A 27,301-nucleotide genomic window follows, 5' to 3' on the forward strand; every position below is an offset into this window, starting at 1 on the left:
AGAATCCAAATTCGAATACTTTGATTTTTCCTGAAAATCCACCAGATACAGAAAGAATTGAGTATAAGGTAACAGGATAAAAAGGATTTAAATTCAAGGATTATAAGAGAGGATCATAAAAGGAATATAATGTATTGAGAAAGGTTAAGGGAACCCAAGTAATAAGATCCCGGGTATGATCCCTCAAACGATAAACGAAAATAAAAGTTAAGCGAACCGTATAACATATCAGCGATCATTATCCAAGTAATTAGGAGTTAATCAAGGAGGTTAGTGGATGATGATGTCATCACACCAACAAGAGGAAGACAAGTGTAACAAGATGACATAAGTGGATGACATAAGCATGACAAAATGGGAAGGATTTGTTGGTTGATTATAAGCCACACAATTTTTACCATGGTAACAATTTAATTAACAACAAAAGGAAGCAACCAAGCCAAAACAATTCATAACACAAAAACACAAGTCGACTTTTCATTTTCCAAGCAAGAAGCTCTCGGCTTCTTCTTTTTTTCAAGAAGAAAAAAAATCCAAATTCAAGTTCCAAGCTTTGATAATTTGTGAGGTAATTATCCAAGGTTCCTTAAGCATAGATATAGTTATCCTATGAATCTAAGCTTCCATTTCCTTCACAATCTCTTCCAATAATTCATGGAAGAAGAGAGTGAATAGTGTTTTCAGGATTTTGAAAATTTTGATCTTGTGTTTTTGTTTAGATATAGCTTTGGTAAGGATTTTCAAGGGTGATTCCAAGCTCCTTAGTTACTCTTACTCACCAAGGAAGGTATAATCTTATACCCTAGCCCTACTTTTGTATATTTAGAGTTTTTGTGTTTGGTATGGTTCATGAGAAGCATGATTCTTGTATACTTAGAGTGTGGTTGGATTTGTAATGAGTCTGAAGTTGTAAATCTTGATTATTGGTTAATGAATTTAAGTATAGCTTTTAGTTCATGATTGAGAGTAGTATAAATTGGAAATCTTGAGATTTTGGGGCTGTTCTAGTAAAGTATGGATGGAGTTTGGTTGTAGTAATGATTGTTGGTTGATCTGTGGATTGATTGGAGTGGTATAAATTTTGGTAATCTCGTAAACATAGCCGTCGTAATGCCCGATTTACCTTAGACTGCTTTTGTTCTTAACATCAGGACCCGTGAACTCACTGTTAGGTTTTGACCATTGCCATTATTAGATAGTTCATGTTACGAGCTTCATTTTGATATGTGGTTCGCTTGAATCCGATGTACGGTTTAGGAGAAACTACCATTTTAAGTAACGGCGTTTCGCGAACGAACCATTACCCCTCGCCTTACTTTGAAACCTTGGTTAAGGCCCTTAAATGACTAATTGGAGTATGAAACAATTATGTAAAGTGGATTAGGCAGTTGGTAGGGTACTCGCGAAAGAATCGCCTTAAAATTCTTAATGGTTAATTTATTAAATATGGTGGAGCCGAGGGTACTCAAGCGACTTAAGTGAATCGTTAAGCGCAAAAGCGAACGTTAGGGTCTAATTGGTTAAAGTATAGATTCTTAAGCGACTTTGGTTTAATTCCAACTTATATGTTGTTTATAGGTTACCAGACTCGTCCCAGGCCTTTTATCACCCCCAGTCGCTCAAGCAAGTTTTCTACCCGTTATATTATTGTTGTGATGTAAATATATGTATATGCATTATCTTGTGATAGATGCATGATTGTTATTAGCAAATCTTGCGATATATTGGAGCATGCTGATATGGTATATATGCATGCCTGTTTTGTAATCTTGATATCTAATTGTTGATTCAAATGCTTATAAGTTGCATAATACATATGCTAGAGATAAGCAGTAGTTGCGTATACCCAGAGTATAGAGGACTCAAAGGTGAACATTTTTCTAAACCGGGAGTCGATGTTCCCGAGTATAGTATATGTATATATATATATATAAATAGTTTGCAAAACTATTAATCGAATAAGGTTTATTCGATAACTTTATTTTATTTAATGAATATTATTTTGAATATTCACTCGAGGACTTATGACTCCGTTTATTTTATTTAATGAATATTATTTTGAATATTCATTTGAGGACTTATGACTCCGCTTATTTATTAAATAATATTTTTTATTTTATTAAAGAATAATGTTTCGATAATCAAACTTATTTTCGATTATTCAAATAAAGATCGTACTTTCATATAAGTATATCTTTGATTATTTATTATTCATTTCAAGTATGAGTTTTAAATCTTCTACTTCAAATTATTTTTATAAAGATTATCCTGATGGGAATATTATTTAAATAATAATATTCACATATTTTCTAATATATCAGGACTGATTTATTTCATTAAATCAGCATTACTCCAAACATTAATAAAAATGTTTTCGAGTCTTCAAAATGATTTTTAAAAGTTAGAGCGGATCCCAAAACTCATTTTTATATTTAAGATCTTCCTTTCGAAGGGGATTTAAATACTCGCTCAAAACCTGAGGGATCCGGCTCAGTGGTGTATTTTACATTCGCAACGAGGTTGCTGTTTTGAGAGAACATTTTGATTACTTGCCCATCGTTCGTGAAGTAAGTTCATCTATTTGAGTCGGCAAAAGCAACATGGGCTCAGTGGGCGTCCATGAAAGTGTAAGTGGCTCAGTGGGAGTCCATCAATGCGTAAGTGGCTGAGTGGCAGTCCAACATAAGTCCTAATGTGGCCAGGGTGATGACCAGTGGGGAATTCGTCCATCTACTAGTAGAAAAGGTTACTTATTGGTATCTTTGCCTGATCAGCAAGATATCAGGTTTAGGCCAAAGTTTTTTCCTTCCAAAATTCTTGGGAATGGCAACTCTGCTTATACTTATCATAGCAGAAGAATGTATGGGAGATATATATGGATATATATATTGGGACTTACTGAAGTATCTCGTAACTTCATTTCATTCAATAATATTTCAACGGCTGAATTTATTCAAGTCTTGTGTTGTAGTCCCACCTATGTGATGAACTTCGAAAACTTAGTATGCTTGAACAGTGGTAGTTCAAGTAGATTTCTAAAATGGTATAAGTATAGTGAAGTAATTGGTAATTTCACCTTCCTTTAAGCTTATATCTAGTAAATAATTATCTTACACTTGATAAAGGTTTCCAGTAAGTCATCCATTTAGATACTTGCATTATTGTTTACACTATATATTATCTTGCGAGCTGTAATGCTCACTCTTGCTTCATTTCTTCATCACACAACAACAGTTAGGAAAGATGGCCAGACTCAAGCAGACCCAGCGCAAGCGCGTGGGAAGTGTCCCGCGTCTTCCCATTGATATCGTAGCTGCTATAGCTGCAGAGGTAGATCTATTTGTAGATCCGGCATTCTACTTTTGGGAATCAATTATGTATAATTATAACTTGTGGCAGATAATGGCAATTGACTGTAAACTTATCAAGTGATCATTTTGGGTTGTACTAACTTTTAAATTGTGGATTCAAGGACTTGTACTTATTTTAATTTCATCTCCAAGACTATAACGTGTTGTGGTGTGTATTAGTTTGGGGTCACAACATGAGGTTATTTATTATTAATTAAGTTAAGTGATATTGTGGAAAGAAAGACCGTGACGACCCGGATCCCCGACCCCGGATCTGGGGGTGTTACAGAAATGGTATCAGAGCTAAGTGTTATAAACTCAGAGATGATGCGATGATATAATAATAAACTCACAAAGATAATAAGAACTCTTGCCAAGTTCATGGTCGGAGTACTTAAAGTAGCGCTGACAGTTAAAACCCTTACGGGAACCCTTATAAGTATCATGATAGTAACTTAGCTCGTTTAATGTGTAGGCGCCTGAGAGATGTTCGAGCGTGAGCATGATGAGGCACTGCTAGATGCCGAGGATCAGGAGGAGCCTGAGATGGAGGAGGAGGACCCCTCAGAAGAGTCAGAGACAGAGGTTATTGCGATTTCAGATGAGGAGGACCCGGATGAGGTCCCAGTAGCTGAGGAGCATGTCGGAGCTATGGTAGAGTACACTGGTACCCCTTTACTCTCACTCCCGGTGGTCAGAGCTCCTACCCCTCCACCACTATCTTGGAGCCCCTATGATGACAGTTCTGAGACCCATACTTCCGAGCCTAGGCAGACCGAGGAGGCACCCCCAACGGCTCCGGATTCACCACCTCTCGACCCTGCCCATAGGCAGTCTTTGTTAGCTCACGGATATGTTCAGGATGTTCTGAGGACTCGAGTGGTTGTTGTTGAAGCCCGACTGGATGAGGCCAGGAGAGAGTTGGATGTGGAGAGGGCTGGTAGGCGTGCCCGAGCTCATGAGGCTAGAGCTACCATACCCCGATCCTTGAGAAGGGAGCTGACGGGGATAGAGCTCATGGCCCGCGCGAGACTCCGATCACTCCAGGGGGCAGGCATGGCAGGATCTCCAGAAGGCAGGCTGACTACATTTTCCGTCGTGTGATGGAAAGAGTGTGGGAGCTGACCCGCTCCGGTGTTTGATTCAGGATTAGTGATGTGGTAGTCTAGTCGTCTAGTTAGTCGAGGTCATAGTAAGAGCCAATTTTCCGGGATAGTTGACTTGTATATAGTATCCCTTTCTCTGACTAGACAGATAGACTCATGTATTTCACTTTTGGGCAGATGACTGTAGCACTGTTGTACTTTTGACCAGATCGAACTATGTATTTCTCGCATTATGTATATATTTGTTTCCTTTCAGTTTAGTTCCTTAGTGACGAGATCACTGTTTTTATCGTTATTATTACTGTACTTCTTTTAGAACTGTCATAATATAATAGAATTGTGAGATACGTTCTCCCCATTATAGAACTGTGTAAGGCACAATTTTATGTATGATTGTGACCTAACGTTGAATTTTCCCAAAAATTTATCAGTATCATGGCGCCAAGAAAGATTGGAACTAGGGAGAACCCTGGATCTGAGGACCAGGGAAGCCATAACCAGGACGGTAGGAACCAAGAACATAGTGAAGAGGAAGATGAGGATTATATTGAACAGGATGACTCCCTGTATGAAGAGGAGGAGGAAACATTTGATGTTGAAGGATTTGAGATAGAGGCTGAAGAAGGAGAAACTGAGGTTGAGCAACAGGTACCAAACCCAGACATGGATCCCATGGGACAGTTCATGCAACTACTAAGGCTGGACTTGGAACGTCAACCCAACCCACCCCCTCAAGGAAATAACATGATGTGGAAAACTCTTTCAGGGCTTGCAAATCCCTTAAGCCCCCTGAGTTCCACGGATCAGCCGACCCAGTTGAGGCAAGGGCATGGCTAAAGGAAATGGAGAAATCCTTTGAGATTCTGAGTACCGATGAGGCACATAAGACTGTATTTGCTACCTACCTTCTAAAAGGAGAGGCCAACTACTGGTGGGAGGACAAAAAAAACATGGAGACAGATGCTATCATAACCTGGGAGAGGTTCAGTCAGTTGTTTTTGGGAAAATATTTCTCGAGGTTTATGGAGAACCAGATGGAGCTCAAGTTCTTGGAGCTAAAGCAGAATAACTTATCTGTAGCAGAGTATGATGCAAAATTTACTGAGTTATCAGGGTTTGTGACGGAGTTTGTGAGCACCGAGGAAAAGAAAGCTAGGAGGTTTCAGCAAGGACTGAAACCGTGGATTCAGAATAGGGTGGCAATCCTTGAGCTTACTGATTATGCCACTCTGGTGCAAAAGGCAACAATTGCAGAAGCCGGAAGTAAATAGATGCAGAAGGAAAGAGAGAAGAAGGGAATAAAGAGGAAAAGTATGAGCATGGGTGGAGGTTTCGCAGGAGGGAGCTTCCCAACTAGATTTAATCGAGGAGCAGTATCCCTACCGGGAAGGAGCACTGGGTTTAAGCGGCCCGTGAGTGTGAATGTGAGCCAGAGCGGCCAAAAGTCAAGAATGTCCTACTCCAACCAGTCTCGACCCCCATTGCCAGCCTGTAACACTTGTGGAAGGATGCATTCTGGGGAGTGTAAAGGAAAGCCAGTAACCTGCTTTAAGTGTGGTCGAGAGGGTCACTATTCAACTAAGTGCCCTTTGTCAACCCCTGCCGTCATTCCAACCACCACGTGTCATCAGTGCGGACGCCCGGGTCATTGGAAGAGGGAATGCCCAATGAACAAACCAGCAGCTTCGGGAGCCAGCAGAGCTGCCTCCAATAAGCCACCTACCGCGAGGACTTTCAATATGACAGTGCAAGATGCTATGAAAGATTCAGATGTGATAGCAGGTACCCTTTCTCTAAATTCAGTCAGTGCAAATGTTTTATTTGATTCGGGAGCAACTAAATCTTTTATATCGAAGGACTTTGCGCTTAAATTAAGACTTGAGGCTGAACCCTTGATAGAACCCTTACAAGTAAAAATAGCCAACCATGAAATTATTCCTGTTAACAAGATTCACCCCGCCTATGAGTTAGGCATAGGGGAATAATCTTTTAGTGTTGATTTGATTCCTTTTAAATTAGGGGAGTTTGATGTAATTTTGGGAATGGACTAACTATCTAGCTATGATGCTTAGATAGACTGTAAGGGGAAGAAGGTTAAGCTGAATATCCCAGGGAAGAAAGGAGTCATATTCAGAGGGAAGAGGTAGACGCAGAAATTTTTGACAATGACCCAGGCTAATAAGATGCTACGAAAAGGAAATGAGGCTTACCTAGCATATGTGGTGGACACGCAGAAGGAGGTGCCCAACTTGCAAGATATTCTGGTAGTCAACGAATTTGAAGATGTATTCCCACAAGACCTTCTGGGATTACCACCCGATAGAGTGATTGAATTTGCTATTGAGTTGGCCCCAGGGACGACGCCAGTTTTAAAGGCACCTTACTGGTTAGCCCCATTAGAAATGAAGGAATTAGCTACCCAATTACAGGAACTTTTGGATAAGGGTATGATAAGACCTAGTGTGTCTCTGTGGGGAGCACCAGTATTATTTGTTAAGAAGAAAGATGGGAGCATGAGGCTGTGCATCGACTACCGAGAGTTGAACAAGCTAACCATAAAGAACAGGTACCCGTTACCTAGAATAGACGATCTTTTCGACCGGTTAAAGGACGTTGTTTACTTTTCCAAGATTGACCTGAGAACTGGATACCACCAACTAAAGATTAAACCCGAAGATATTCCCAAGACTGTGTTCCGTACCAGGTATGGGCACTATGAGTTCTTGGTAATGTCCTTTGGATTAACCAACGCCCCAGCGGCTTTCATGGATTTAATGAATAGAGTATTCAAGAAGTACTTGGACAAGTGTGTGATAATTTTTATCGATGATATTTTAATCTACTCAAGGACCGAGGTAGAACATGCAGAGCATTTGAGGATAGCTCTAGGAATACTCAGAGAAGAACAGTTGTTTGCCAAATTCTCAAAATGTGAATTCTGGCGGAAGGAAGTACAGTTTTCAGGACATGTGATCAATAAGGAAGGAGTATTGGTCGACCCCTCCAAGATAGAGGCGGTCTCAAATTGGGAAAGGCCAACCACACCCACAGAGGTAAGGAGTTTCATAGGATTGGCCGGCTACTATTGTAGATTTGTATAGGATTTTGCGAAGATCGCAGCCCCTTTGACGCGACTTACTCGTAAGACAGAGAAGTTTGAATGGACAGAAAAATGCGAGAACAGCTTTCAGGAATTAAAGAAAAGGTTGGTAACGGCCCTGGTGTTGGCGTTGCCAGACGGAAAAGGAGATTTTGTGATATATAGTGACGCGTCGTACAAAGGATTAGGGTGTGTGCTTATGCAACACGGTAAGGTGATTGCGTATGCGTCGAGACAACTGAAGGAATACGAAATTAGATATCCTACTCATGACCTTGAGCTCGCGGCAATAGTTTTTGCCTTAAAAATTTGGAGGCACTACTTGTATGGAGAGAAGTGCGAGATTTTCACAGACCATAAGAGCCTCAAGTACATATTTACGCAAAAAGAGCTTAACATGCGCCAGAGGAGATGGATAGAACTAATCAAGGACTATGCTTGTGAGATTCTCTATCATCCAGGGAAAGCCAATGTGGTGGCTGACGCCCTTAGTAGGAAGGAAAGGCTCAAAATAATAATGACTTCGGAGGAATTGATAAGGGATTTCGAGAAAATGGAAATAGAAGTAAAGGTAACCAGAACCGGAACTGAAAAGCTGTTTGAGATCTCGATGCAGCCAGAGTTATTGAAAAAGATTAGATTGTGCCAAGAAAAAGTATTGAACGAAGGCAGAGAGTCAATGACTGGAGAAGAGATCCATACTGAGAGATATGATAAGGGGATAATGAGGTATTCCTACAGGATTTGAGTTCCGAATGTTCAAAAGCTTAAAGATGAGATTTTGGATGAAAGTCATAGTTCAATGTATTCCATTCACCCGGGGAGTACCAAGATGTATAGGGATTTGAAGGAGTATTACTGGTGGCCCAACATGAAGAGGGACGTAGCATAATGGGTAAGCAAATGTTTGACTTGCCAAAGAGTAAAGGCGGAACACCAGAGACCCAGTGGACTTTTACGACCCCTGGAGATTCCCGAATGGAAATGGGAACAGATAGCCATGGATTTTGTTGTAGGCTTACCAAGGACGAAAGCCAATCATGATGCCATATGGGTAATTATAGACCGACTGACAAAGTCAGCTCACTTCATTCCCATTAATGAGAGATACACAGTAGATAGACTAGTGGACATTTACCTTAAGGAAATAGTGACGCGACATGGAGTCCCATCGTTCATTGTCTCAGACCGAGACCCCAGATTCAACTCCAGATTTTGGAGGAGCTTTCAAGAATGTACGGGAACCAAATTAAACATGAGTACCACTTACCATCCCCAAACGGAAGGGCAAAGTGAAAGGACCATCCAGACACTAGAGGATATGTTGAGAGTCTGTGCAATAGACTTTAAAGGAAGTTGGGATGATCACTTGGTTGATCGAATTTTCTTATAACAATAGCTTTCATGCCAGCATCGGAATGATGCCTTACGAGGCCCTGTACGGAAGAAGGTGTTGATCTCCCTTATACTGGGATGAAGTAGGAGAGCGGAAGATGCTCGGACCCGAAGTGGTCCAAAGGACCAAAGACATAGTGGATCTCATCAGAGGACGGCTGGTAGCAGCCCAAGACAGACAGAAGAAATATGCAGACCTAGCCCGAAAGGACAAGGAGTATGAAGTAGGGGACTTAGTACTGCTAAAAGTATCCCCTTGGAAGGGATTAATGAGGTTCGGAAAGAAAGGGAAACTAAGCCCAAGATACATTGGACCTTTTGAGATACTAAGACGGATTGGGAGGTTAGCTTACGAGCTAGCCTTACCCCCAAACCTACAACAAGTTCATAATGTGTTCCATGTGTCAATGCTAAGGAAGTATCATCGGGATGCCAGACACATAGTGGAGTACGAGCAGGTGGATATGCAACCAGATCTGACTTACGTGGAGAAACCAGTAAAAATTATGGATAAGAAGGAGCAGGTGCTTCGAAACAAAGTGATCATTTTGGGTTGTACTAACTTTTAAATTGTAGATTCAAGGACTTGTACTTATTTCAATTTCATCTCTGAGACTATAACGTGTTGTGGTGTGTGTTAGTGTGGGGTCACAACATGAGGTTATTTATTATTAATTAAGTTAAGTGATATTGTGGAAAGAAAGACCGTGACGACCCGGATCCCCGACCCCGGATCTGGGGGTGTTACAGAAATGGTATCAGAGCCGGATCTGGGGGTGATCAAGCTAGTCAGAGTGCTATGGCAGAATCATAATGTGGAGGAATCAACTTGGGAACTAGAGAGCGCAATGCTAGAAAAGTACCCCCATTTGTTTTCTATCTGATTCCGGGACGGAATCCTTTTAAGGAGGGGAGACTGTAATAACCCCAAAATTTTGGACTTTTTGTAACCCTTATGAATCGTGATTTTGCTGATTATGCTGAATAAGAAAACTTTTCATGCCACACTATGTAGGGTTCTTTTATTGTTATTCTGAGATCTTATTAGTACTCTATATGGTATAAAAGTGTATGTAAAGATCGTCAGAATCCAAATTCGAACACTTTGATTTTTCCCGAAAATCCACCAGATACAGAAAAAATTGAGTATAAGGTAACAGGATAAAAAGAATTTAAATTCAAGGATTATAAGAGAGGATCATAAAAGGAATATAATGTATTGAGAAAGGTTAAGGGAACCCAAGTAATAAGATCCCGGTTATGATCCCTCAAATGATAAACAAAAACAAAAGTTAAGCGAACCGTATAACAGATCAGCGATCATTAGTCAAGTAATTAGGAGTTAATCAAGGAGGTTAGTGGATGATGATGTCATCACACCAACAAGAGGAAGACAAGTGTAACAAGATGACATAAGTGGATGACATAAGCATGACAAAATGGGAAGGATTTGTTGGTTGATTATAAGCCACACAATTTTTACCATGGTAACTATTTAATTAACAACAAAAGGAACAATCAAGCCAAAACAATTCATAACACAAAAACACAAGTTGACTTTTCATTTTCCAAGCAAGAAGCTCTCGGCTTCTTCTCTTTTTCAAGAAGAAAAAAAAATCCAAATTCAAGTTCCAAGCTTTGATAATTTGTGAGGTAATTATCCAAGGTTCCTTAAGCATAGATATAGCTATCCTATGAATCTAAACTTCCATTTCCTTCACAATCTCTTCCAATAATTCATGGAAGAAGAGAGTGAATAGTGTTTTCAAGATCTTGAAAATTTTGATCTTGTGTTTTTGTTTAGATATAGCTCTGGTAAGGATTTTCAAGGGTGATTCCAAGCTCCTTAGTTACTCTTACTCACCAAGGAAGGTATAATCTTATACCCTAGCCCTACTTTTGTATATTTAGAGTTTTTATGTTTGGTATGGTTCATGAGAAGCATGATTCTTGTATACTTAGAGTGTGGTTGGATTTGTAATGAGTTTGAAGTTGTAAATCTTGATTATTGGTTAATGAATTTAAGTATAGCTTTTATTTCATGATTGAGAGTAGTATAAATTGGAAATCTTGAGATGTTGAGGCTGTTGTAGTAAAGTATGGATGGAGTTTGTTTGTAGTAATGATTGTTGGTTGATTTGTGGATTGATTGGAGTGGTATAAATTTTGGTAATCGCGTAAACATAGCCGTCGTAATGCCCGATTTACCTTAGACTGATTTTGTTCTTAACATCAGGACTCGTGAACTCACTGTTAGGTTTTGACCATTGCCATGATTAGATATTTTATTTTACGAGCTTCGTTTGATATGTGGTTTGCTTGAATTCGATGTACGGTTTAGGAGAAATGACCGTTTTAAGTAACGGTGTTTCGCGAACGAACCATTACCTCTCGCCTTACTTTGAAACCTAGGTTAAGGCCCTTAAATGACTAATTGGAGTATGAAACAATTATATAAAGTGTATTAGGCAGTTGGTAGGGTACTAGTGAAAAAATCGCCTTAAAATTCTTAATGGTTAATTTATTAAAAATGGTGGAGCCGAGGGTACTCGAGCGACTTAAGTGAATCGTTAAGCGCAAAAGCGAACGTTAGGGTCCAATTGGTTAAAGTATAGATTCTTAAGCGACTTTGGTTTAATTCCAACTTATATGTTGTTTATAGGTTACCAGACTCGTCCCAGGCCTTTTATCACCCCCAGTCGCTCAGGCAAGTTTTCTACCCGTTATACTGTTGTTGTGATGTAAATATATGTATATGCATTATCTTGTGATAGATGCATGATTGTTATTAGCAAATCTTGCGATATATTGGAGCATGCTGATATGGTATATATGCATGCCTGTTTCGTAATCTTGATATCTAATTGTTGATTGAAATGCTTATAAGTTGCATAATACATATGCTAGAGATAAGCAGTAGTTGCGTATACCCTTAGTATAGGGGACCCAAAGGTGAACATTTTTTTAAACCTGGAGTCGATGTTCCCGAGTATAGTATATGTATATATATAAATAGTTGTCAAAACTATTAATCGAATAAGGTTTATTTGATAACTTTATTTTATTTAATGAATATTATTTTGAATATTCACTCGAGGACTTATGACTCCGTTTATTTTATTTAATGAATATTATTTTGAATATTCATTCGAGGACTTATGAATCCGCTTATTTATTATATAATATTCTTTATTTTATTAAAGAATAATGTTTCGATAATCAAACTTATTTTCAATTATTCAAATAAAGATCGTACTTTTGTATAAGTATATCTTTGGTTATTTATTATTCATTTCAAGTATGAGTTTTAAAACTTCTACTTCAATTTTTTTTTATAAAGAATATCCTGATGGGAATATTATTTAAATAATAATATTCAGATATTTTCTAATATATCGGGACTGATTTATTTCATTAAATCAGCATTACTCCAAACATTCTTAAAAATGTTTTCGAGTCTTCAAAATAATTTTGAAAAGTTAGAGCGGATCCCAAAACTCATTTTTATATTAAAGATCTTCCTTTCGAAGGGGATTTAAATACTCGCTCAAAACCTAAGGGATCCGGCTCAGTGGTGTATTTTACATTCGCAACGAGGTTGCTGTTTTGAGAGAACATCTTGATTACTTGCCCATCGTTCGGCAAGTAAGTTCATCTATTTGAGTTGGCATAAGCAACATGGGCTCAGTGGGCGTCCATGAAAGTGTAAGTGGCTCAGTTGGAGTCCATCAATGCGTAAGTGGCTGAGTGGCAGTCCATCATAGGTCCTAATATGGCCAGGGTGATGACCAGTGGGGAATTCGTCCATCTACTAGTAGAAAAGGTTACTTATTGGTATCTTTGCCTGATCAGCAAGATATCAGGTTTATGCCAAGGTTTCTTCCTTTCAAAATTCTTGGGAATGGCAACTCTGCTTATACTTATCATAGAAGAAGAATGTATGGGAGATATATATGGATATATATCGGGACTTACTGAAGTATCTCGTAACTTCATTTTATTCAATAATATTTCAAAGGTCGAATTTATTCAAGTCTTGTGTTGTAGTCCCGCCTATGTGATGAACTTTGAAAACTTAGTATGCTTGAATAGTGGTAGTTCAAGTAGATTTCTAAAATGGTATAAGTATAGTGAAGTATTTGGTAATTTCACCTTCCTTTAAGCTTATATCCAATAAGTAATTACCTTACACTTGATAAGGTTTCCAGTAAGTCATCCATTTAGATACTTGCATTATTGTTTATACTATATATTATCTTGCGAGCTATAATGCTCACTCTTGCTTCATTTCTTCATCACACAACAACAGTTAGGAAAGATGGCCAGACTCAAGCAGACCCAGCGCAACCGCGTGGGAAACATCCCGCGTCTTCCCGTTGATATCGTAGCTTCTATAGCTGCAGAGGTAGATGTATTTGTAGATCAGGCATTCTACTTTTGGGAATCAATTATGTATAATTATAACTTCTGGCAGATAATGGCAATTAACTGTAAACTTATCAAGTGATCATTTTGGGTTGTACTAACTTTTAAATTGTGGATTCAAGGACTTGTACTTATTTCAATTTCATCTCTGAGACTATAACGTGTTGTGGTGTGTGTTAGTGTGGGGTCACCGCATGAGGTTATTTATTATTAATTAAGTTAAGTGATATTGTGGAAAGAAAAACCGTGACGACCCGGATCCCCGACCCCGGATCTGGGGGTGTTACAGAGACTACTTTAATAGAATAGAGAGATTATGTTTTATTTGCTATATGTTTGCAGGTGCTCAGAGTACTAAAGAAACAGATGTTGAACAATAGTCTATTGAATCTCAAGTAAACTCTGATGTACCAAGGGTTATTAATCTCCCTGCATGTCTAAGTACTGATACTTTCTTGCAGTCCATACATTCTACTATTCCACCACATAAGAAAATCCCTGTTTTTGTTGAAAAATAGTCCATTTACTCTACTTTACAATCACCTGAGATAATCCATGTTGATGTAGTAGCACAATAGTCCATTCATAAAGTTTCATTCATTTCAGAATCACCACAGCATTCTACAGGAACTGAGGTCTTGGAAGTTAATCTCGAAGCTCCAATTCATTTATCTACAATACTTGAAGATGTGGAGTTAACTGCTAAATGTGTGGAAGCTTCTGAAGCTACTGGATCACATACTGCACCAATATTTAATTCTATTTTACATGTTGAAGCTGGTGATAAAGTTCAGCAATTAGTGCAAAATCCAGTTGTTGTTGAAGAATCTAATGATGGTGAAGAAGCTATTATTTTTAATGCTATTATAGATCATGAGGATGATCTTTTCTTCCCTGAAGATATGCCTATGCATTTGAGACAACATAAAAATGAAAGAGTTAGATGTTAAGAAGAAGCAGGATTATTTGATAATCTCTGGAATGCTCATTGGAAAGATGATACATATCCTATTTCCAGAACACAGGCCGTTACACATCTGGAAATAATAAAAGATTACAAATCCTGATATGCTGAATCATCTAAAAGCATCAACTTTAGTTGTCAGATCCTTACACACAGCTCAAGAAGCAACTACTACTCAAATTAATCAGATCAAGGAATCATTGATTGCTTTAAAGCTGACTACTCATCAGGAAATTCAGAAACAAATTGCACCAATAGTTGTCAAGCAAACTGCAATTGAAGCCAGTCAAGCTAGATTGGAAGCTAAACAAGCTCAAATGTCTGATCAACTTACAGAAGTACATAATTTAATGGAGCTAATTCTTTCTCTACTGCTTGGTGATGATACCGAAAAGGGGGAGAAAATTGTTAAATCTTAATGCAAACAGCTGACATTGACAGGTACTGATGATGAAAATCCTGATGGAGGTAATAAGGGGGGACAGAAAGATAGTGAAAGGAGAAGAGGTGAAGAGCTAGTTGGATTTAGTGGTTCATCAAAAGTAATCACTAGATTTCAATCTAGACAAGGTAGAGAGAGTAAGAGGAATGGAAGAAGAGTAGAAGATTTGACTGTGACTACAAATATGCAACAATCTTTATAAGTCACAACTGCTGCTAATGAAGACCAATGTATTCTGAAGATAGAAGTTGGTGCCGAAGCAAGTCAATATCTTCAAACTCTGAAAGTAGAAGGAAGAAAGACAACTCTGTTCTACAAGGATCCAAAGATTCAATTATTTGACTCTGAGGTGAGTAGAAGAATCTTTACAAGAGAAAATCCTGGAGTTGATCTTAAACAACTAAGGCAAACGGAGGAAGACTTCAAGAATTCCATGAAGACAGCAAATGCTGAGATTGCTATTATTTCTCAAGTACTTTATGAAGATGATCCTTCTAACAGACCAATTAGAGGTATAGTTATAAGAGAAATCGGTCAGGCCGAAGATTTCAAATCACAAGTTATTGTAACTGCTAACAAGAAGCTTAAAGTAAAAGAGAAGATATGAGAGATGTCAAAGATTTCAAAGTCTAAAGCCAAAGCTGTTGTAAAGAAGAAAACAGTATCTAAGGAAACTAAATCTCAAATAATGATAGATCCAATCTATACAGTAGTTCAAGCTTATGATACCGAAGAAAAATGTGAAGAAGAAGAAATCAGCCAAGCTCACTAAAGAAGGAAGATTTATGGAGCTTTCTCAGCTAAAGAACTGGAATTAACCTCTGACATTACTCAAGTTAAAGAAGCAGTTCAGAAAGAAGAGTAAAGTATGATATTCACTGAAGCAAGATTGAATATGCATACTTGATTCCTGCATTTAGATAGTTTTGACATCATTAATTGGAACTTGTCCATATTTCCATAATGAACAAGTTGGGGGAGATTGTTAGGAGAAATTGATGATATCAAGCAGAAACTATCAGAAGTTCACATCAGAACTTATATCAATGGATGATGATGATGTCAATGGATGATGATATCTACGGATAATGATATTAATGGATGATGATGTCAACAGATGATGTAATCATATTTGTCACATCAGTTGATCTTCGATAAGAAAAAGGAAACATGAACTCAAGGCGGTGAAGGACTTTATCTCAGAAGCATTGTATAGGTTTCCTTGTTGTTGATAGAATAGGATTCCTTATACATTGTGTAGTTATGCTCTATATAAAGCACAGATTAGGTTCATGCTACAAGCATTGCGACATTGTTACATCTTTTGCATAACCTAGCATCTCTCAAAGATATTTGTTCATCCTTTCGAGAGAGTACGTTTAAAATAAGTTTTTATCAGTTAATATAAAAACTATTGATTCTGTTGAAGCTTTATCAAATTGATTGTCTTAACTGTATTCACCCCCCCTTCTATAGTTGATTAAGGACCTAACATTCCCCCCGTCTCCACTCTCTCTCTCGAACTCTCTCTCGACTCTCTCTCTCGGTAACTCCTCTCTTCAATATCTCTCTCATTTCTCTTCCATTTTCAATTATAAACCCATATTTATGATGGTTTTTGCTTCCTCTATGCATGTATATGATGAATGCATGTTGGCATCCTTGAGTGTTTGGAAAACCCAAATTCGGCTTTAGTTCGGTTTTTGAAGAATTCGATTGGGATTGTGAATCTTGGTGTCGATTTCTATGATTACATGTTTATCTGAGGATTAAAAACATGATTATGGGTGGATTTCGGTTGGAAACCCTGAAATGGGGCACCACCGTGCTTTGCCGTCGTCGGTGGTGAACCACCGGTGAGCCGACGGGGACAATGATGTTCTTGAGTCCGAGTTTTATACAAATTTTGATGTGCATGCAAGTGTTCGTGTAATTTCCGAATATTTTTAGATTTTTTCTAAAAGATTGGTTTGATTATGATGAAAATCGATTTATAAGTTATGATTAGGTGAGTGGGTGTTATAATTGTTGATGCATGTAGATGTTATTTACGAATTTTAGAATCTAAAGGTTATTCTTGATTTATTCGGCTTTAAACTTGAATTTAGCGATAATTCGGTTCGAATGATTCGATTATACTTGGTTATATGAGATTGTGATATATAGGGTTAAGTTCGAACATAGATTTTGTGATTTGCGAATTGGATTATATGTTGATATGGAACTTGCATGTATAGTCTGTGATTTTGAATTTGATTATCAAGTTGCAAATTCGGTTTTAAAGAAAATAATAAATAATCCATGAAAAATGAGTTGCATGTTATAATTTCGATGTGGCATGTGAAGTTGCTAATTGGGATTGCATAAAATAAAATTGCATGTTAAGTAATAAATATGATGTATACTCGACTTTGCTTATTGTGGTTGATTATATTAGAAGGGTAAGAGTAGTTATAAGTACGTCATGCCCGATTCTCGAAAAGAAGGTGAATAGGTTTGTATAAGGTATAGGTTCGAGTTAATGTGGTGTCGAATTATATGAATTGGTGATTATTTGCTAAGTGTAAAGTTTCGAGATAGTCAGTGATACAAAGAGTATAAAAGTATACCATATTATGTGCTACGTGTTATGCATGTGTATATAAGATAAGAGTTTATTGCATTTGGAGTAGAACTTAAACGTTCTGAGAAATGTCAGGAATCGAACAAGTTTCTGATTAGGGTTTTGATTTGAATTGTAGATTTGGAAAGTGGAGGCATTCAGGCTAGAAAAGGGAAAGAAGTCCTAGGTGGCAGTAGCTCAGGTTCCGTAAAACAGGAAAGCTTTTTGAGGCAAGTAACTCTGACTTCTATTATGAATTGATTGTAGAGAGATTATTTTTAATGCCATGCACTGATAGAGTAAAACTAGTTATTGATCCTTGTGATAACCCTGCTATTGATTCTTGTGATAAACTCGTTCTCGATCCTTGTGATAAACCCTAATAGTAACCCCTTTCTCCAAGTACTTATGCCCTATTCTCGTATTTTGTTAATAAGATCCTTTGACCCTAAGAGAGTCAAAATGAACCTTTCATATGTTGTTAACCCAGATTTCTCTGATAATCCCTTGTGCCTTGGTTATGCGTCATTTTTTGGAACTATCCTGATCACGATCTTGATATGCCCTGTTTAACATTTGAATAATATCCTTAACTTATGACCCTTGTTTACTTTCGATTTGTTCACTTTCCATGAATTCTTGAAATGAACTTAAGAATGACTTTCGACTTGATTGAGTCCAAATGATTTCACATATTTGGTAATGTTAAAATGAACTTAGTCAAATATTCTATACATCCAACTTAAAGGTTTTCCAAATGAATTCGTGATGGATTGGATAAAGACGTAAGAGGCTAGTAAGACTAGTCCAGTCACGTAAGAGACTAGCGGGGTTAGTCCAATATAAGGCTGAAATAATGCCATAGGTACCTTAATAACCGGATGGAGGTCAGTACGAGCTGATCACCCGAATTATACTTAAAAAGATGGATATTCTAATCAAGGGTTCTTTATTGCTAAAGAATAAGAATTAAAAATTTTATAAATGTTGCAACCAGCGTTATGCTTTTCTTTTGATTTGAAGTTGAATAGTTTGAATTGAATTTTCCTTAAAGTTCTGAGAATCTTGTTGAGAACCCTGTCACTATACTTTTAAATTGATGCTCATAGATTAGAGCTATTTATCTCTCAAAGTGTGAAATTCTGAGAACCCTATTGATTGATCTTGAGAAACATTGGTTATACAAGTTGAATCTCAAAATCTTTTGAAACCTTTCCTTGGAACCCACCTTTCCCAGAAATTGATAGAAAGCTACCACCTAGTTTGTTTTATTTTGAGTTAGAATGCCTCAGATGTTGTTATTTATATTGATATTTAGAACTGATTATATAGTTACTTGTTGAGCTTCTTTTGCTCATTTATTTTCTTTGATCTAACAATGGCAGTTAAGCAAGAAGATGGTCAGACTTAGACGCACCACTCACAAGAGCATTCCTGGTGGTCCCTACCGTGTTGTGGGATTTCAGATGCCAGATCATGTAGATGCTGTGTGAGCAAGCGACAATAAGATGGTGGGAAATGTATTAGCTGAATCAGATACATTTGGGTTATCTGTCGGTTCCAAGTCGGAATCGGATATTTTGGTAATTATACTTTGGGTTGTAATAATATTATTCTGGTTGGTAGTTGTAATCTTGTCTCATACTTTATCCTGTTAGATCTGTTAGTTTCGGGTTTTATATATTTCTGCTGTTATTATATTAGTATTAGTGGTATTATGGGTCCTCATTCATAACCCCAAGTTTGAGGGCGTCACAAGTTGGTATCAGAGCTACAGGATCTAGTCCCTGAGACAAGTTACGATAAAATGATATTTGGGTAATTAAATATTATGAGAGTGTTCGAATCATATAGAGTTGAGTTAGACTATTACGTATAGTCTAAGAAAAATAAATAGGTCAAGATAGCAATTAGAGGTAGGGCATCGAGTCAGTTGAAGGTTTTATTTAATCCTAATGCTATATCTTGGCTTTTATTTTATGTTTTATCTCAGGTTCATAGTAGTGGTAGTGATGCTGATTATGAGGATAGTTTGTTACCGGGATCACCTGCAGAGCCCCTATACATTAGTTCAGACCCTGAAGAGGATCCGTCAGAGGAAAGTGTTGCCTCTATGTCTGTTTCTCCCCTGATACCAGTACCTAATTCCCCAAAAGTTAGGGTAGATTCCCCAGCTCCTATGCCCGAGTCCCCAGCTCCTGACAGAGTGCCTGTTGTTCCTGTATGTGGCGACTGGAAATTTCGCGATGTGATTAAGTGAATAAAGTATAATTTTGTATCGTAATTGTGAATTTATGTGAATAAAATAAAAGGTTAAATGATTATGTCGATTAACTGTTATTGTTGTATAATAGTAACTGGGAACGTATAGTAACTCGTTCCAGTTTGATGAGTCGGCTAAAAGGCTAAGTTGTGTTGTCGGGCTGTCAAGTTGAACGGAACCCATCTTAGAAGGGGATTAAGGAGTTTAAGCATATGAATGCGATTTATGTATTAAATAGAAATGTTTAAATGAATATTATATTCCATTTTGACGTGTTAGCTAGTATAAAGAGTATGATTGTGAAACGTAGTTGAAAACGCTCAGCGTCGGGTCATTAGTCAGGACACGACCCGTTACGCGAAAAGTGAATATTAATAAAAAGAAGAAAATTTTATGCTTGAGCATATTTCAAAATGAGTCGTGATATGTGGGTTTATGTTGTTGCCTGTTAATGTGCATGATTATGTGATATGGAAATTTTTAATTGATTTTAAGGGATTTATTCGATTTAAATAAGGTTTATTGAACCTTTATATATTTTTATAAAATTATCTGAGTATGGACAAGGCGTGAAATTTACTTTATTATCTTTGAAATAGTCCTGGAGACTTTCTAAAAATGATAGATGAAATTATTTCGTGATCGGCATATTTTAAAATGATTTTATTGGGTTATATTTTTATTTTGAGCGTAATCTTGTAAAATACATATAAAATAAACAGTACGCTCAAAAATTATTCTAAAAATATGGCTAGAAATCTAATTTCAAGATCTATATTCTAAAATTGTTTTTCATATCATTTTCACCTATTCTGACGGAGTTATGTATTATCCAAATTCGTTTTTGAGTTTTTGAATAAAAGAAAAGAAGTTTCTAGAATTAGTTGGCAAAAGATCATTTTGCCCCTCCACTCACTTATAAATACACCCACTCTCCCATCCTTCCTCCCCACTCTCTTCTTCCTCTTGGATCACTCTTTCTTTCTCTTTTCTTTTCTCCCTCTCTCTCCCGAATTCTTTCTTCCTCTCTCTCACCCGAGTTTTCTCTCTCTCCTACATGCAACATCAAATTCTACTTGGAATTTAAAGATCTTTCCATTGATCTTCATCATTTTCAATCCTCTATCTATATACTCTTTGCATGTAAGTGTTTAAGAAGGTTTTTGTATCAACATCCCTTGGTTATATCTAAGAAAACATAATGTCTTAGTGTGTGATCTTAAGAGAGTATAGTACACTAAATTATGTGATATACTTTGGTTTTGTTTTGATGTTGGTTCACATTTTTGCTTGTAAAAGGGAGTTTGATTTTGATTCGAGTTTTACAAAGGGTTTTGGTTTAAAAATCCAATTTTTGGTTCGGTTTTTATTTTAAATGATTTGAATGGATGAGTTGTGGCTTGAACTTAAGTTTATGCTTGATTCTTGAACTTGCATGTTGATCATTGTTAGTTAATAGTTAACTTTTGGGCTTTCATGTTGATCATTGCTAGTTAATAGATAATTTTTGGACTTGCATGTTGATGATTGGATTTTGGTTCGATTTTATGTAAACAAAAATTAGTGTAAAGGGTTTTCTTGTTAAGAATTGAGTGAAGATGAGCTTTAAAGATAAAAATTGACTTTGCATGTTAATTTAAGAGCTGCATGTTATTTGTTTGATTAGGACCTAATAAGGCTTGGATTTATAAGAAAGAAATAAGTTTTAAACTACTCGATTGGTTGATGAGATTTGGGATTTGATAATTTGTTGCTTGTGACCTTGTTTTGATTCGAATTTTGTGGTATGAATGGATGATATGGCCACATTTAATTAGTTTAATTCCTATAAAGCTAGGATAAAAATCTAGATTATGCATGATGAAAATAAGTGGTTGCATGTTGATTTCTTAGCTTGGTTCCATTATTTTGGTTCGAATTTTTGAGTTAAAAAGAAAGGAATAAGTTGTTTGGTTGTCAAGTTATTTGTTTGGTTTACTATGTGTTTTGGTTTGAATTTTGGGATTAAAAAGTAAGGGATGAGTTGTTTCGACATAAGGTTATATAATTAAGGTTTGGAGTATTAAGGTATAGTATGTTAAGTGATATCGTTGAGTCGTACTATGTGATTCGATGATTAATTGTAAATTTGGAGTATACGAGTATATCGTAATGCATGCTATGAGAATATGGTCGAGTATATGCTTTAAGGGTTATTGCGATATGGGGTAATCATTAGGCATTCTGAGAAACGTCGAGTGTCGAGTAAGTTGCTGATTAGGGATTCTATTTTGGATTGTAGATCCGGATAGCGGAGGCATTTAGGCTATAAAAGGGAACGGAATCTTAGGTGACAATAGTTCAGTTTCAGTAAAGCAGAAAAGCGATTTAAGGCAAGTAACTCTGCCTTCTCTTGTGAATTGTTTATAGAGAGGAAATTATTGATGCCATGATTAACTAGAGGCTTTTTATTGCAATTGTGATATACATGTTATTGATTATGAGAAACCTGATATTATTCTTTTGACAATTTGATATCAAACCCTGTTCAATGCTTTATAATAACCCTGTTGATTCATACCTTGAATATCATATCGTTTCCTTTGTTATCTTATGATATCATAAACCCTAAAATAACTTTTACATTCCTCCTTACTTTATGTCTTGATCAATCCAAATTTTCGTTAACCCGTGAACCCTGTCATGAGTTGATTGTTGAAACTCTCTTGAATTGGAACTAGTTAACCCTGTTTATCATTTGATCCAGTTCCTTGGTATTGATCTTTGTTTATGCTTGATCCGTTCATTTTCCTTGAAATCTTAAATCAAACTTAAGAATGATTTTTGACTTGATTGAGTCCAAATGATTTCACATTCTTGGTAATGTTAAAATGAATTTAGTCATCTCTTTTCCTTTTTCCAATACAAAGGTTTTCCAAACAAATTCCTGGTGGATTGGATAGAGACGTAAGAGGCTAGTGGGACTAGTCCAGTCACATAAGATGCTAACGGGGCTAGTCCAATATAAGGCTATAATGCCATAGGTACCATAACGACCAGATGGTATCGGTACGGGCTGATCACCCGTATTATAATTTAAAGATGGATATTCCAATCAAGAGTTCTCTTATATTCTATAAAGATGAAAATGTTTATATACTTGGAGCAGTTGCTCCTTATTTTTTAAAAGATGACATGAAATGAAATGGAACAACTCGAGTCTTCGTTTTGATTGTAATATTGTGAACCCTGTCATTTTACATTGATGATAAGTTTCAAAGTCTGATTGATTATTTCCTTCTTTTGAGAAACACTTTGAAGTCCTGCTAATGATTTGAGATGAATTTCGGCTTTCACCCTAACCCGAGCCTTGATTCCTGAAAGCCCAAATCCTTCTTCATAACCCTTTCATAGCCAGAGATAGAAATCTGCCACCTAGATATTTAAAGTAGAATGCCTCGTATATTGATATATTGATATTGTTACTGCATTATAGAAGTGTTTATATAGTTGCTTGTTGAGCTTCTTTGCTCATATATTTTGCTAACCATGGCATTTAAGAAAGAAGATGGCCAGACTTAGGCGCACCGCTCGCCAGAGCATTCCTGGCGGTCCCTACCGTGTCGTAGGTTTCCAGATGCCAGAGTAGGTAGCTGTGTGTGTGTGAGCAAGTGTATGAGTTAGAAGGATTGCATAAGTTGGTTTAGATACAATGGGTTATCTGTCGGTTCCATGTCGGAATCGAATAAATTTGAATTTATTATTATTTTAGGTTGTAATATATTCATTCTGGTTGGTAGTTGTAATCTTGTCTCATACCTAATCCTGTTTAAATCCTGTTAGTGTTTAATCTGGGTTTATTATATCCGTTGTTATTATATTAGTTAATGGTGTGTGGGTCCTCATTTCCCTAGCCCCGAGACAGAGGGCGTCACACTGTAACTGCCCATATTAATGACGATTTGGCATGGGACCGTGACTTTGTGTTTACTCGCATACCTGAGTTGAGGTCTTTAGTAGACCGATTGGCCCGAGAATCTAGTTTGCAGATGTTGGTGCCAGAGCCCGAGTGGCGTGTTCGTATTGAGATTGTGGTGTAGGTTGCCCGTAGATGGTTGAAGGAGGGACCTTCTTGCAGTGATGCTGAGGCCGAGGCCCGCAGAGTTCATAAGATTATGCGTTGGATGCTGTCTGTGTTGAGGGAGATTCTGAATCGCCATGTGTAGTTTGGATTGATCATATTCAACACCTTTGTGATAATATACCTTATGTCATGTGAGAACCCTAACCGGTGAGTGAATTATGTAGTAATAGTATTTCATGCTATTATACAAATGGGTAAAACTTAAAACCTGAAAAGCTATTCCTAAAAGAATCTTTGTTGTTATTTATGTCATGCTAGTGTATTGCTAAATAATTGCTCATCAGATTTATAAAATAGCCACTTCACCAAATCACCAAGAAGAAGAAACTCAAACTCAAAACCAAGATCAAAACCAAGACACTCATGTGATGAACCGACTCTTTCAACTTTTGCAACAACCCCCGGCCTCGAGATTCGGAAACTTCAAACACTTTCAATCCGTCCATCCCCCATAATTTGTAGGTTTTCCAGATCCGATTAAAGCTTAGTCCTGGTTAAGATAAATGGAGAAAGCCTTTGAGTTAGCAAAAGTCAAGGACAAAAAGAAGGCGCAGTATGCAAGTTCTTACCTTAAGGATGAGGCTAGTTACTGGTGGGAATCTACTAAGGCATTACTAGAAGGAGAATCCATTTCTTGGCAGAAGTTTATGGAGTTGTTCCTAGAGAAGTATTTACCAAGTTACATGCAAGATCAGTTAGAGATGAGGTTTTTGGATTTAAAGCAAGAAAATATGACGGTAGTAGAGTATGAAGTGAAGTTTTCAGAGTTAGCAAGGTTCGTGCCTAAATATGTGAATACAGAAGCGAAGAAAGCTAAAAGATTTCAACAAGGACTTAAGCCATGGATTCGTAATCAAGTGGCTCTTCTTGAGATAAGGACTTATGATGTTGTGGTACAGAAGGCCATGATCATGGAAGGAGAAAGAGAAGAAACTAAGAAAGAAAATGAAGGGAAGAAAAGGAAATTTAAGGATTCGGAAGCAGACCAAGGGAGTTCTAAGTTCAGAGGAAAGTTTGGAAGGAATGCTGGAAGTCAGAATCAGAAATTCCAGAAATTTAAGCACGGAAATGAGAACCCAAAGAATTATTTTCAGAAAGCTGGAGAGTCAACGAAGGACAATAGACCCCAGATTCAGGAGTGCAAAACTTGCGGAAAGAGGCACCCTAGAAGATGTAATAAGCTCAACGTGACGTGTTTCAGGTGTAACCAGAAAGGACATTATTCATCTGAATGCACACGTGGTTCGGGAAAGCCAGAGATGACTTCTTTTAAGTGTGGAAAAGTTGGCCATATGGAAAGGAATTGCAAGGAGCCTGTTTAGAAGGCAAATGTTCTTAGGATTGCTGGACCACCGCCTCTACCAGCATAAACAGTTCAGCCAAGGGCGCATACATTTAATATGACAATGAAAGATGCAGTGCAAGATGCGGATTTAGTAGCAGGTACGCTTGCTATAAATTCAGCAGAAGTCAAAGTGTTAATAGATTATGGAGCTACTACATCATTTATTTCTGAAAGTGTTGTGGATAGATTAAAGTGTGTTGCGTACCCTTTAGAATCTAATCTGATTATAGAAGTAGCAAATCAGGAATGAGTTGTTGCCAATAGAATTTTTTCTAATTGCGATATTGTCATAGAAGGTCGGCACTTTTCTGCTGACTTAATACCAATTAAGTTAGGAGAATTTGACGTTATTCTCGGAATGGATTAGTTAGCAAACCACAATACGAAGATCGAGTGTAAAATCAAAAAAGTGAAATTGAGGACCAAGGATGGAACTGAGGTGATATTTAAAGGGAAGAAGCAAGATAAGAAGTTTTTAACGACAATTCAGACAAGAATATTGTTACGACAAGGATGCGAAGCTTATTTGGCTCACGTAAAGGATGTAGAGAAGGAATCCCATAGGATTGAGGACATCCATATGGTTAAAGAGTTTCTTGATGTATTTCCCGATGAATTACCTGGACTACCTACAGATCGAGAAATTGAATTCATGATTGATTTGGCTCCAGGAACCGAACCAGTTTCGAAAGCTCCTTATCGAATGGTGCTCATTTAAATGAAGGAACTAGCGACGCAATTACAAGGATTGTTAGATAAAGGAATTATTCGACCGAGCGTATCCCCGTGGGGTGCAGCAGTGCTGTTCATAAAGAAGAAAGATGGAAGCATGAGATTGTGTATCGATTATCGCGAAATCAAAAAGTTGACAACCAAGAATAAGTACCCTCTTCCGCGAATTGATGATTTATTTGATCAGCTGAAAGGAGCTACTTGTTTCTTGAAGATCGATTTAAGATCTGGATATCATCAACTAAAAATTAAGGTGGAAGATATACCCAAGATGGCGTTTCGAACGAGATATGAACTATATGAATTCTTGGTAATGGCATTTGGATTGACAAATGTGCCAGCTACTTTTATGGATCTTATGAATCGAGTATTTAAGAAATACTTGGACAAGTTCGTAATAGTATTCATTGACGATATCTTGAGTTACTCAAAGTCAGAAGCAGAGCACATGGAACATTTGAGGATTGCTTTGGAAATCTTAAGAAAAGAGAAATTTTACGCGAAATTTTCTTAATGCGAGTTTTGGTTAAAGGAAGTTCAGTTTCTTGGACATATAGTCAATAGTGAAGGTATCAAAGTGGATCTTGCGAAGATTGAGGCTGTTATGAATTGGGAAAGACCAAAGACTCCAACGAAAGTGAGAAGCTTTTTGGGACTAGCTGGATATTATCGACGATTCGTTCAAGATTTTTCTAAAATTGCAGTTCCACTAATAAAGTTGACAAGGAAAAATGAAAAGCTTGTTTGGACAGATAAGTGTGAAGAAAGCTTTCAAGAACTAAAGAAAAGGTTAGTTTCTACACCAGTATTGGTTCTGCCTGATGAGAAAGGCGAATTTGTAATATATAGCGATGCTTCATATAAAGGATTAGGTTGCGTGTTAATGCAGCATGGAAAGGTGATAGCATATGCTTCACGATAGTTAAAACCACAGGAGCAAAGATATCCTACACATGATTTGGAGTAAGCAGCGATTGTGTTTGCTCTTAAGATTTGGAGACACTGTTTGCTCTTAAGATTTGTACGGACCACAAAAGCTTGAAGTACATCTTCACGCTGAAGGAATTGAAAATGAGACAAAGAAGACGGTTGGAATTAATCAAAGATTACGACTACACGATAAGTTATCATCCCGGAAAGGCAAATGTTGTAGCGGATGCGCTAAGCCGCAAGGGAAAATTGAATATGTTGACTTCGTTTACATAATTAATCAAGGAATTTGAGAAGTTGGAGATAGAAATCCAAATCCCAAGATTAGCAGATGAAGTGGTTTGCACAATGGCATTTCATCCAGAGATTTTGGAAAAAATTTGACGTTGTCAGGAACAAATGAGGGACTAGGAGAAGGATAAACTGTCAGGTGACAAAATTAAAGCTCAAAAGGATGATAAAGGAATATACAGGGTTTGTTCACGTATTTGGATCCCTAATGTTACGGAGTTAAAGCACGAGAT

General features: G+C 37.3%; 1 protein-coding gene across 1 annotated transcript; it reads left to right on the plus strand.

Annotated features, from left to right (window-relative positions):
• The first annotated feature begins 24,273 nt into the window (after positions 1 to 24,273).
• Positions 24,274 to 26,769, plus strand: LOC141679803 (uncharacterized). Its single transcript, XM_074486194.1, has 3 exons — positions 24,274 to 24,663; positions 25,483 to 25,821; positions 26,380 to 26,769. Exons 1-3 carry the CDS (start codon positions 24,274 to 24,276, stop codon positions 26,767 to 26,769), a joined length of 1,119 nt encoding a protein of 372 aa, XP_074342295.1.
• The last annotated feature ends 532 nt before the right edge of the window (positions 26,770 to 27,301 follow it).

Source organism: Apium graveolens, chromosome 8, assembly GCF_009905375.1.
Source record: "Apium graveolens cultivar Ventura chromosome 8, ASM990537v1, whole genome shotgun sequence".
In the NCBI taxonomy this organism is placed as follows: domain Eukaryota; kingdom Viridiplantae; phylum Streptophyta; class Magnoliopsida; order Apiales; family Apiaceae; genus Apium; species Apium graveolens.

Coding starts and splice junctions, on each gene's coding strand:
- LOC141679803 (XM_074486194.1), top strand. CDS start 24,274: ATGGAGAAAGCCTTTGAGTTAGCAAAAGTCAAGGACAAAAAGAAGGCG. Junction 24,664..25,482: donor TAAGGACTTATGATGTTGTG/GTACAGAAGGCC, acceptor GGAATGGATTAG/TTAGCAAACCACAATACGAA. Junction 25,822..26,379: donor CGAAAGCTCCTTATCGAATG/GTGCTCATTTAA, acceptor TTTTGGTTAAAG/GAAGTTCAGTTTCTTGGACA.